We start from the raw sequence: 13108 nt of genomic DNA on the forward strand, positions 1-13108 counted from the left end.
AAGACATTCTACAGGTAGGCAGGAGGCAAGCCTGAACCTTAATCAGAACTGGTCCCTAGTATCCATTCTCATGTCCAGCCAAGACTACATCCCACAAGGATGTGCCTAAGTGGAGAACAAGCTGTAGCTGTAAGGGCTGCTGAAGGAAACAGGATTGTCAGCCAGGGGCAGGCAGAAAGGAGCCAACCTTGGTTGAGTGATTTCTTACATATGAGACACTATGCTAGACTGTCAATTTTTGTCATCTTTTTTGGTTCTTACCTCATTTTGATGAGGGTAAGTTTATAATCTTTATTTAAGTGACAAAGAAGCTGAAGTTCAGATAGGTTAGGTACTTCATTCTAGATCACAGAATGATGCCAAAATATGAACCCAGAAATGTCTGACTCCAAAATTTATGCTGTTTTCAACAAACCTAGTGGGTTCCCTGAAGGATTCTCAAATTAGCTTATTAATTCTTCACTCAATGCATCTATGTTTTAACCAAAAAAACTAGAAAATCTCCAGATGTTTAAAAATTAAGCAACACATTTTGAAATAACAATTAAATCAGAAAATATTTTTAACTAAATGATAATGAAAAGAGACATATCCAAAAATTTTAAGAGCTGCAGCTAAAGCAGCACTCAGAGAAAAATTTATAGTGCTAAAATGCACATATAAGAAAAGAAAATGTACTGAAAAATCAATGATCTAAACTTCCATCTTAAGAAGCTGAATAAAGAAACCCAAAGAGATTAGAAGGAATATCTATATCTCTAATAATAAAGAGAAAAGCAAAACCCAAATAAGTAGAAAGAGAAAATCAACAAAGTTAAATGTTGGTTCTTTGAAAGAGTAGTAAAAGTGATAATCCCCAAGCAAGACTAATCAAGTAAAATTCAAGTGAGAAATAAATTGTCACATCAAGAACAAATATATATATTTTAACTGCCCCCTACATAAATAAGACACTGAGAATGAGGAGGAGAAGGAAGAGGAAGAGGACAAAAAAGTATCTGTTTTGAAGCCATCCAGAAAATCACATTTCAGATTCTATTGTATTTAATTTAATCCAACATGCATTTATTGGAAGAGAACATAAGCGCTGTCCGTCTGGTTTTATCAGTCTAGAAAGAGAGAGCACATGAATTTTGGAGTTGAATAAAGCTGAGTTCAAATTCATTCTCCACCTTGAACTAAATGTATGATTTTGGGAAAAGTATATAAACTCTCTGAACTTCCTTTTTCTCATTTGACAAATGGGGGATAATACTATCAACCTCATAGGGTTACTGGAAGGATTAGAGGTAAAGCACCAAGCACGTGGGTAGCTTATATCCTACAGAATATTTTTCCCAACATGACCCATAACCATGGCATTTATAGTTTATCTGTAGGAAGGGTACAAAAATATATCCTGAGACAAGGTCATTCATTTGGAAATGTAACCTTTTCTGAAAAGTCTGGGCATTTACTTTTCTTGACCTGCCAATTAGAGGCTTGGAGTGGTCATTCTTCAACGGAAAGGATGTTACCAACATATTAATAACATAAAGCATCATATGAAAATTAAAATGAAATAATATAAAATTTCCACTCTAATTTTATACAATAATTAATTTTTCTTGACTATTAGGAGATCGAAATAAAAACTATGCCAATAACATAAGTTATTTTAAGACTTTAGAGGAAAAGGCTCCCATCTCCGGTGTCGATATTATGACAGAGAATTCCCCAGCATCCTCAGCTTTCCACCAACGTTGTCTCCTGAGTCGTGCATGTTGATGTACACTGCACGGCCTCAGCCACGCAGACTGGCTCATCTGCAAGATGAATCCTCAGGCTTTTTCACACACTGAAGAAACTTGACAGAGCTAGGACGAGAAAGGAAAAAAGGAGATCAAGAGGCAGTACAATACACCTATGGTCAACTCACCAATGAAAGAAGCCCCTTTGTTAACAACAAAACTATGCATGGACCACTTAGCATCCACGCAAGTTTCTTTCTTGCAGTGACAACAAGGAGAAAGGTCAAGTCCAAGAGTGAATGACTGAAAGTACAGCCCAATTTAGCTTCATTTCACTTGTAAAGCCATAGAAATAAATAACTGATGTTTGATGATAATATGTGGAGATGAAAATGTCTGGCTCACACAAGTCACAGATACGCGCTATGAATGTCAGCTGATAGTCAGGAAGCAGCAGAAGCAGCAACCTAAGAGGAGGGACCTCCATATTTTCTGTTGAGGATTTGCTTTCTCTTCAAAAACTTCCTGAGGAAGTGTTGGGTCTAAGCGTCAGGCAGCAAGAGGTCATAGACTCTCTGGGAGATGGCTGGCGGCCATCAGCAAAAGGACCACAATCCTTGGCACAGAAAGAATCCTAGATAAGTATTAGCAGGTGAATGACTCTCACTTTCATAAAAATCAAATAACAAAGCAACAGGGTCCAATGGGAGTGGTTAGCACATGGAGGAGAGGGGTGGATAGCAGGGTAAGTGGTTCCTTAAATTGCAGCTGAATCTGATTTTGTTAAATGTGAGTCAAGAAAGAGAGCGAGAGCCTTAGAAGCAGCTACCAGTACCCCTGGATTTCTAGGATAGGCCATCTCAGGCTCATTTCTAGCCAACTGTCATGACCAGGTGGGTATAGTGGCTCTAAGTAGAGAGTCAAGCCATCCTCACCAATACAGTGATCTGAGATTCCCCACATAAATATATTCTAGGAGGGAAAAGTAGCTTCTTCCTTAAGGAAATAATGCTTCTGAGAAGGAATCTTTAGAGGACTATTTAGGATTTTTGAAGCCACCTTTGCTTTACAGTAAATGAAGAGAATAGGAAGACATTTCTTAATTAGTTTCTCATTTATTGGGAATTCAATTTTGGTAAAGGAGCAGCAATTGTGCTGTTAAGATAATCTCTCTCCAATAATATATAAATATCCACATCCAATGTTCCAATAAAATGGACACACTTGTGATATGTTGGGTAACACATTGAGGATAGAGACAGAGTATCTTGAAATAACATAAAAGGAGAAATGCACCTTTAGGGTTTTTTAATATGCCACTAGGACACACTAGCCAGAAAAAGCATTCTGACTATTTGTTATTTTTAAAGTAATCCAAAAAGTAGTCTTTTAACTCCACTGGTTAAAACATATCTTAATAAATTCTGGGGACATCCCTGGTGGTGCAATGGTTGGGAATCTGCCCGCCAATGCAGGGGACACGGGTTCGATTCCTGGTCCAGGAAGATCCTACATGCCACAGAGCAACTAAGCCCGTGTGCCACAACTGCTGAGCCTGCGCTCTAGAGCCCATGAACCACAACTACTGAAGCCCACATGTCTAGAGCCCGTGCTCTGCAACAAGAGAAGCCACCGCAGTGAGAAGCCCACGCAAGGAGGGAGCCCGTGCACAGCAACGAAGACCCAATGCAGACAAAAATTTTAAAAAGAAAAAAGAAAAAAAAAAGAAAATCTGTGTATATTTTATAAAACTGAGTGTGTGTATGGAAAACATGACTTTAAGGATATACAGCCATATGTTAATCGTGTTTGTCTCTGAGTAGTGGGATTTATTAAAAGGTAATAGAATCAGTAGAAGGTCTAATCCATGTAAATGTAATTACAATTCTGTTTGCTTATTAAAAAAATCGCACTGAAACAGCGGGACAAATTTGGCTAAATTGGAAAGCATGTTTGGGATGGAGTGATTTAAACTACAGTCTACATCTATATCCATTACATTCACTTTGGGCTCCCCTAGAGACTAGCAGCTTGCAAAGCCACAGAACTCTTAGACACAACAAGGGGTCCTGGTAATTCAAGGAGGCAAGCCGAGTATATCATGACCTCATGGTTGGAGAAAAACAACAGTGATTTCAAATATGATCCCCAAGTTTAAGGTCACATGAGCTGGTGCTCTGAGTGACAGGTGCTGGCTTACAAATCACTTCTTCCTAGGTGGGCCACTATACAAGTCCAGGTGGGAAGGTATGCTTAATTATTCTTCCCAGGTGGAGAATGAATGAGCTTACCCAGAGCCTGCAGTTTGGGCCATTCATTAAAAAATGGGGAATGCTTAATGTAAGAAAAGAGATAAAAGAGTGTTGGGGATGACTCATCTACATTCCCCAATCTTGTCCTAGGTTTTAGCGTTCCATTTTCTCAATGCAAAGTATCTTTGAGTAACTTGACCTGGTCAGATGTCTGCCATGTTTCTTTTATAGTTGTTCCTTTGTTCTGTTTGTTTTCCCATCTAACTGCTGTAGAAGGCTTCTGGTATTTTCTGGCAGTTTCCAGAGAGAAGCCAGCTGACTGATGGGGAATTCAGGTCATTTGAGAGACAAAGGCCTCAGTGAATGTTCTTTGAATCTGTCCTTCCGTTTTTCTGACATGGTTGGTGGGAAAGGGAGGTGATAGGGAAGTGATGGGAAAAGTATCCTAGCATTTCAGCTTCTACATTCTTTGAGAAAAGTTTTCTCTCTGCATCTGTCTTGTTCCAAACTATCACATATGGGAAAATTTCCAAAGATGCTTTTAGCAAAGATCCCTGTCTCTATTAAGTATTGGCCACAACTTCTTAAAAATAGTGAGCGGAGAGGGGTCCCAGTTTTGATAACAGAGTTGCAGGTGACTTTAAAAATATATACCTATCTGTAATTTAAACTTTTCTCCAATAAACATGTATTACTGGTAAGTATTTTTTTTAAGATTTTACATTTTTTCATTAGAAAATGATAAAGCTTGGTAAACAGCCATTTGGCAACTCACCAAGTGTTAGGCATCCACACTGAGACCCAACTAAAGAAACCTCACCTGCAAAATTATGCCAAGTCACAAGGATTTTATAAATCCTTTGCATATGGCAAAATGTGCTTCTACTCCTCTGAAAGCTAGGAGTTCTGGGTCAGGCCTCTCATGTGGGAAACCAGGAAAGATGCCCTCAAAGTCTGGGTCAGCTTTACAGGAAAATAACTGCTTGAGTCAGGTGTGGAAGGAAGAGGAAGAGGAGGGAAGGTGGACAGCAGAAGGCCACTGGCTGGAAACACCTTCTGGGCTGAGCTGGGGGATGAGCAGAGTTCACCATAGGTCACCACCTAGATCACCATCAAGGCCCAAGGGAAGATGCCTGTGGATGGCAAGACAGCCATTTCTTCTTCAAGAAGACATCAATTACCTGTAGTTATCCTGGCAAGTAAATTTGATATTCCTTTGCTTTATAATCAAACTCAGAGCATTTATGGAGGAACCCGAGCATGAGTCACTGGGAAAAAAAAGAAGAAAGTGTTAAAATAACAAGAGCTCACAAACACTTCCTGAGTCTCTTGGTTTCTTCCAGATAGCAGGTCCTGGTCAAGGTCCTGGGGTAAAGAGGTGAAGCAGAGGTAGCTTCTAAGAGCTCACAGGTCAGCAGGGGAGCCAAAGGTGTGAACTAGGTAGATACCTACCATGGAAATAAAATTAAGAGACTGTTGGAATGGGGTAAATGTAGAGTAAGGCCCCATTCATTTCCTGAGCCAGTCCTTTCTCAATGCATTCCTGTGACTGTGGATTCTTTCATGGACTGATTCCTGAAATAACCCTGAGAATATATGGGTACAAGGTAATAACATATACCTGGGAAATTTTCCAAGGTCATGGATCACCCAAGCCTGTAGCGTATGAACCTTCTTTGGATTCAAGTTATGGACTTCCACGCGTCCAAAAGTGCTAAGATGGAAGAGACAAAGAACACTGTTAAACCCAGACTAAATTTTTCAGGCATCCACAGCCCCTGTGAAAAGCCAGCAGGTGGGGTGCCATTGGTTAGAACTTACCCTTTGGATATGAACCATGATTTGCATTAGAATCAGGCATCTTTACTTATTCAGTGTGACCCTAAATGAGTAAGATTCTCAAAAGAAGATTCTTAATCTGTACATTGATGTTGATTCTTTAAGTACTTGCTATTCCAAGAGTGGGCCTTAGACCAATGTAATGAGCTCATTAGACCTGCAGAATCTCTGCCCACCACCACCTGCTGAATCAGAACCTGTAGCTGAACAATCTCCAGGTGATCTACTCACTCTCTGAGTTTGAGAAGCACATCGTTGAAAGACCCCGATGTCCTGCTCTAACCCCAGCCTTAAACTCTCCCCATTAGTCTCTACCACTCCTGTTACAAGTACTTGGATCCCTAGTATCAGATTACAAAATTCTGGAATGTTAACACTTGTACCCAAAAGCCTACAAGGTTGGGGTCAGAAGAAGACAGAAGGACAAATGCTTCTGGGTGGAATTAAACATTAAAAGAGGAGAAAAGGAAAAGTAATTTGGGGCACCTGGAGTGCCTGGGGCACATTAATATATGCTCCCTCCTCTCAATCAGACTTATCCAGGGAAAGACTGAAGAAGAGAGACTGGAAAGGTAATCAACGTGGTAAAAACTGTAAGTACAGAAGGGAGTTAGAGAAGGAAGGCATGAGTGTGACCAGAGTCAGTGGTTAAAGGAGTGGATGTGGAATCTAGAAAAATGGTACAGATAAACTTATTTGCAAAGCAGAAATAGAGTCATAGAAGTAGAGAACAAACTTATGGTTACCAAGGCGGGGAAGGTGGGGTGGGACGAACTGGGAGATTGGGACTGACATATATACACTACTATGTATAAAATAGATAACTAATGAGAACCTACTGTATAGCACAGGGAACTCTACTCAGTGCTCTGTGGTGACCTAAATGGGAAGGAAATCTTAAAAAGAGGGGGTATATTTATATGTATAACTGATTCACTTTGCTGTACAGCAGAAACTAACACAACATTGTAAAGCAACTATAGTCTAATAAAAATTAATTGAAAATATGGGATTTCCCTAGTGGCACAGTTGTTAAGAATCCGCCTGCCAATGCAGGGGACACATGTTCGAGCCCTGGTCCGGGAAGATCCCACATGCCGTGGAGCAACTAAGCCCGTGCGCCACAACTACTGAGCCTGCGCTCTAGAGCCCACGAGCCACAGCTACTGAGCCCGCGTGCCACAACTACTGAAGCCTGCGTGCCTAGAGCCCATGCTCCGCAACAAGAGAAGCCACTGCAATGAGAAGCCTGTGCACCACAACGAAGAGTAGCCCCCACTTGCCGCAACTAGAAAAAGCCCACGCGGCAACGAAGACCCAACGCAGCCAAAAATAAAGTAATTTTTTAAAATTAATAAAAAATAAAAAACAAGGGAGAGGACAATAACTGATACCCATCCAGCACTTTCTCTGTCAGGCACAGGGCTCAGCATTTTTCATACATTATCCCAGTTTATCTTCATATCACCATCACCTCCTCAGGTACATACATACTACAGGGGCCCTGCTAAGGTCACATAGGTAAGATGCCATGACCTCTGGAGTCCCCGCATTTAACCACTACAATAAACCGTTGACACTGTCTGCAAAGAGGTAATGAAGGTCAAACGCCCAGCAGAGCTCCTGCTGTTCCCAGTAGTAGACTTACTGCTGACTTGGGATTCACCCCGTCCAGGGAGGAGAGAGGAGTCAGGCAGATCTTTGTGGATGGTGAGACTTTAGACAGTCAGAAGGAAGTAAGGGCCAGGTCATATGGGGGAGCAGTGTGAACAAGGGTGGAAAATGGGCAGGATGGAGTGTCATGGGAGAGAGAGCTGAGAAGATTATAGCAGGCGTCGTAAAGCCCAGAGGAGGAGCTGGACACGTGCAAGGACCATTAGGACTTCTGGAGGATTTTAAACAATGGAGAAACCAGACAAAAGTGTTGACTTAGAAAGACAAAGCTCTCCATAGAATACAAACATTTTACCTTTTTTTAGCCCAGATTCAGGACTGACCTTCAACACGAAAAGCATATTCTTCTAAAGATGAAGTAGCCAATAGGAGACTGTGCTAACCCTTACAAATAGGATGCAAAGAAATAAGTACCTCTTTCCATCAAAGGCGTTACTGATGGATCCATTGAGCACCACCTGGACCACACCACAGGCATTTGCTGCAAACTTAAAAACAAAAACACCATGCCTCAGCATGCAAACTTAAGTGCCACGCCCCAGCAGTTCCATCCCAAACAGCTCTTAGCATCATCTGGTGAAGGAGGAACGGCCTGTATGGCTCTAGCTTGGTCAGGCCAGAGCTGTGTAATTTTCATCCCAAGTCATTGGAGGGATTATGCTTCCCATGAGAGTTCTGGAAGCAGTTGCTCCAATCTGTGTCTGAACAATGAAGTTCAACATCATCACTGCTAAATTGGTGGTTCAGAAGGTGGAAGTCCAGGGACCTCCCTGGCAGTCCAGGGGTTAAGACTCAGTGCTTCCAATGCAGCAGGTGTGGGTTCGATCCCTGGTCAGGGAATTAAGATCCTACGTGCCGCGCAGTGCGGCCAAAAAAGCAAAAAAAAAAATAAAGGTGGAAGTCCAGATGAGTAAGAGCAACATAATCCCTGAAGGAGGAAGATAAGAGCACTTTCTGGGGGCCACGCACTGCAGACACTGCACTTGTCATTTAGTGGGAGCAGAGTAGACACTTAAGGAGTAAAAGAAATGAAGGAAGAAAAAAGAAAATGCCAAGAAAAAAGAAACTGTGGAGAGATGGCGACACTGAAGCCTGCAAAGGCATAAAGGGAAATGGGGAATGAATGAGTGGATATTTTTGAGCAAGGGGTTTTATTCCGCTGGAATCTTCCCTAGGCACTGGGGAAAACAAGGTGAACAAAACTAAGCAATACACTCGTTTCCTCCAGGAGGCCCATCCAGATCCCTGGGACTAGCTCAGGTCTCCTTCACACATTATACAACTACACCGCATTGTGAGGTTGAGCTTAACGCGGGGTCAGCCCCCGGGACTGAGAGTTCCGTGAGAGCCATGAGCCTGGCTATCCCACTCCCACTGCAGCGCTGGAGGCTCGCAGCTAGGGCACGGCACAGAGCGGGCGCCCAGGGAAGGTCCACGGACGGAGAAGAGGGACGGAGGGAAAGAGGAGGCAAGAAGTCCAAATACTCTGCGATGGAGAGTATGGAAGAACCCAGGACAACAGAAGCCAAGTCCTGAAGGATGAATCGGATTCTGCCTGGTAGAGGGTGAGGCAGACGCAAAGCAAAAGGCCCAGGAGCTTGCGAGAAGAGTGATCCTTGGGGGAAAACTCCAGTGGATGCTGAGGCTGGGTAGGTGAGTTAGTTCACAGAGGGCCATGAATGCTTTGCCAAGGAATCTGGCCTTTACTCCGCGGGAGATAAAACACTACTGAACGATTTGAAAGGGAATTGTGAAAATCCTGTGCAGTGTCTATCTTTCTCCTGGGGGTGATGAGCAGAGGACAGAGGCCCGATTACTATCAATCACAAGCGCTAACCCAACAGAATGGGTGTCAAGCACTAACCCTGCCCTATGTAAGTCTCAGCAGCCCCCGCAGAGTAAATCTTGGGTCAGTTTGCCCCAAGGTCACGTCACTTGGAAGCAAGGAAATGAGACGGGGTGGGGGTGGGGGGTGGAGGGGGCAGGGGGGAATCCAAACCACCAAGCAGCACTGCCTCTGGTGTCAGAAAAAGAAAAGATCAAGTTGGATGAAAGAAGCCCATTTATATCCATCTATCTATGAGAACTTGGCCAAGATAAAGGTGCAGTCCCAGGGGAGCTCACAATGGTAGAGCGTCTTCCTTCATTTTCCTGTACTCCTGGCCCCAAGGACAGTGTGAGGAACACAAGTAGGTGCTTGACACATACAAAATGTGACTTGGCTTTCAACGTTTTCAGCAACAGCACTGCCACCAAACGGATCATAGAGTGATAACATAAATAGAAACTATTCTCAGAAAAAGCAAACAAACAACGACAACCAAAAACTCTGCAGTGCCTCTGATTTTCACAGCACATAGTAGGTACTCTACAAATATTTGTTAAAGGAATGCATTCAGGTAAACCATACCAGGGTTTACCTGAATCTCCTTAAGGTAGGTGAGGCTCTCAGCTCTGCTACTCACTAGCCCATTTGAATGAGTCACTTAACCTCTTAAGTTTCCTCACCTGGAACATGGACATTTGTACCTTCTCGTGCCACCTGTTGTGATGACTAAACGAAATGACACAGGTGACACAACTGGCCCAGGACTTGTCATGAATATGCACTTAACATATGTGAGTTCTCACTTTGCCCAGCTCCTCCGATGTCTGAGTTTAATTTTGGAGAATTCTAAGTAGTGTAGTTTCATTTTCTCCCGTGTTTTCCATTCATTTCTTTTCTTTCTTCCTTTCTTTCCCTTTTTTTGCCCTAGTCCACTTACAAATAAGCAACTTACAAGAAAAATAAATATGCACAAAGGCAGCTTAGAGTGAGGTCAGAAATAGATAGCGGGGAGGATGGTATTTCCCAGCCTGGATTCTGGATCTGGAGTCAGACAATTTGGATAAACACCCAGATCTGCCACTTACTGTGTACATTTAGTAAAATGCTTATTTACCTGCACCTCCATTTTGTCACCTATAAAATGGATGTGATATTCATGGTGCCTACTTCATAGGGTTCCGGTGAGGACGAAAGATTTTAATCCATGTAAAGACCTGAGGGCTGTGCCTGGCACACAGTAAATGGTCTGCAAATGTAGATTATTAAGACTGTCTCAGGAACCTAAGATTGGCCAATACCTGGATCAGAGGATTTAAAAAACCCAGAGATGCCAGGCAGCCAAAGCCAAGAAATGGGTAAGAGCAAGAAGTCTTCAAATAGAGCCCAGCGACCTTCCATGAATGCCCACAAATTACACATGAAAATATTCTGGCATGTGCTTATGACCATTTTTCTGAGGAAAGAATCCTAAACTTCTGTTTCTAAAAGGATCTGTGACCCAAAGTGAGTTAAAACCAACCACTTACTGGATGACCTCTTAAGCTCTTTGGTCTCCAAGATTCTAGAATTTCACTTGTGGTACTTACCCTTTTGGACAGCAAGTCCCAGAATACAGAAACAAAGTTGTTGCTGCAGTCTTTCTTCCAGTGTGGACAAGATTGATAGTTCATTTCTAAAAGACATAGTTTACAGAAAAGTAATTAAAGTGGAAAAGAAAAGGTATAATTGATCTCTGTTCTTTGCGGGCTATTGGATCACAGTGGAGCTGCTTTCCAGTGGCATCACTGCCAAGATGGAGGATGGAGAATGGACACATCTCAACCCAATTTAACTAAGTGCCCCCTGAATCCCTTCCAAGTCCTTACCTTACCCTCCAAATCCCAGACAGGAACACAGTGACCAGCTTTGAGTCAACATTCTGGGAAATTACAGCAAAGTTCATCTGACAGATACAAGCCCCCCGTATTATTCCCGCTTCCAGGAAGAATTAGAGATAATTTCCTCCCCCACCGCCTTCTGTCTCCACACCCTTAGGCTCAGATGCCCTCAGAGTCTTTCTACACTCACCCCATCCAGACAGGCTCAGCTGTCAGTGAGGAACCACAGACATAAGGCATGAACACATAGTTTCTGTGCTACTTCTTCCAAGGATATCTGCTTTAACGCACCAGCATTTATTTTTATTATTTTTTTATCGAGGTATAATTGACAAATAAAATTGTAAGATACTTAAATGGTACAGTGTAATGATTTGATATGCATACACATTGTGAAAGGATTCTCCATCAAGTTAATTAATATGTCTATCACCGCATATTCTTTTTTTTTTTTTTTGACGAGAACTTTGAAGTTCTACTCTCTTAGCAAATTTCAATTATACAATACAGAGTTAACAGTTATAGTCACCATGTTACACCTTAGATCCTCAGAGCTTATCTGTCTTATAAATGAAAATTTGTACCCTTTTACCAACTTCTCCCTATTTCCTCCACCTTCCAGCCTCTGGAAACCACTTATCTACTCTGTTTTTATGAGTTCCACCTTTTTTTTTTCCGGATTCCACATATAAGTGATACCATGCAATATCTGTCTTTTACTGTCTGATTTATTTCACTTAGCATAATGTCCTCCAGTTTCACAGTGTTGTCACAAATGATGGGATTTCCTTCTTTTTAAAGGTTGAATAATATTCCGTTGTGTGTTTGTGTGTTTACATATATGTACATACATATATATACACATATATGTACATACATATATATACACACATATATGTACATGCATATATATATACACACACATATATGTACATATATATATATATATATATATCACATTTGCTTTATCCATTGCATTTGACTACACAAACATTTATTGAGTGTTAGGTCCTGGAGATAGAGAGATGAATTAGATAAAGGCCCTGCCTTCAGAGGCCACATAATCTACTCTAATCAAATAAATCAGAGAAAGAGCAACTTGGGTTGGGGGTGGTGTGCAGCACCATGAGGGAAGGTTGATGTTGAACTTGGTTTTGAAGGATGAATAGAAGTCTTCAGACAGATGAGCTAGAGAAAGGGGCTCCATGCCGAGAGAGCATGTGCAAAGGCACCGGGTTTAGATTTGTACCTGCCAGAATAGAAGGGATGAGGAGGGGATTGATGGAAGGTGAGGCATATGAAAGACAAAGGCCAGGCCAAGGAGTTCCGACGTTATCTTAGAGGCAAACAGAGCTATTTGGGTTTTAAGTAAGAGACAGAAACAATTCCATTGTGGTGGCCAGACAGAGGCTGACCTAAAGGGGTCAGGGGTGAGCAGTTAGGATCTGACAACAGTCCAGCAAGAAAGGAGGGGGCGTTAGTGAGCTGGATTCAGGCAGTTGTAACAGGCACAGGAGAGAAAGGATGAACTGCTAGGTAAATGACTAGTTTGGTGACAGATTGGATATGGCAGAGGAGGATGGAGTGAGAATGAAGGCAGAGTCTGGGATTGTCTCCCCTCAACTTTGCATCATCAAGCAGGTAGGGGAAGTGCGTGGTGAGAAGCCCTGGAACCCCTTCTTGTGTCCCAGAAGTCAGGCATGCGGGAGCCACCTATTTCCTCTGCGTGTATGTGTACAGCTGACCCTGCACAAATACCCATCTTTCTACTTCCACTTTGTTATAGGTTGAATCGTGTACCCCCAAAAGATATGTTGAAGTCCTAACCCCCAGTACCTGGGAATGTGATCTCTTTTTTTGGAAAAGGGTGTTTGCAGATGTAATCAGGTCAAAATGAGATCATTAGGG

General features: G+C 42.3%; 1 protein-coding gene and 1 long non-coding RNA gene across 2 annotated transcripts in view; one reads left to right on the forward strand and one right to left on the reverse strand.

The window, feature by feature from the left end:
* The window catches only part of LOC309661939, an 82064-nt gene that overhangs the window by 31704 nt on the left and 37252 nt on the right, over positions 1 to 13108 (forward strand). The window lies entirely within an intron of this gene.
* The window catches only part of CD38 (CD38 molecule), a 58615-nt gene continuing 46528 nt past the window's right edge, over positions 1022 to 13108 (reverse strand). Inside the window, exons 5-9 of the mRNA XM_082464064.1 lie at positions 10910 to 10995; positions 7910 to 7983; positions 5604 to 5696; positions 5164 to 5250; positions 1022 to 1856 (exon numbers count right to left, since the gene is read on the reverse strand). Of these exons, the coding sequence (XP_082320190.1) occupies positions 1802 to 1856; positions 5164 to 5250; positions 5604 to 5696; positions 7910 to 7983; positions 10910 to 10995 (395 nt within the window). The 3' untranslated portion in view covers positions 1022 to 1801. The remainder of the gene's footprint in view (positions 1857 to 5163; positions 5251 to 5603; positions 5697 to 7909; positions 7984 to 10909; positions 10996 to 13108) is intronic.

Source organism: Balaenoptera physalus (assembly GCF_965194825.1).
Source record: "Balaenoptera physalus genome assembly, chromosome: 5".
Classification (NCBI taxonomy): Eukaryota; Metazoa; Chordata; class Mammalia; order Artiodactyla; family Balaenopteridae; genus Balaenoptera; species Balaenoptera physalus.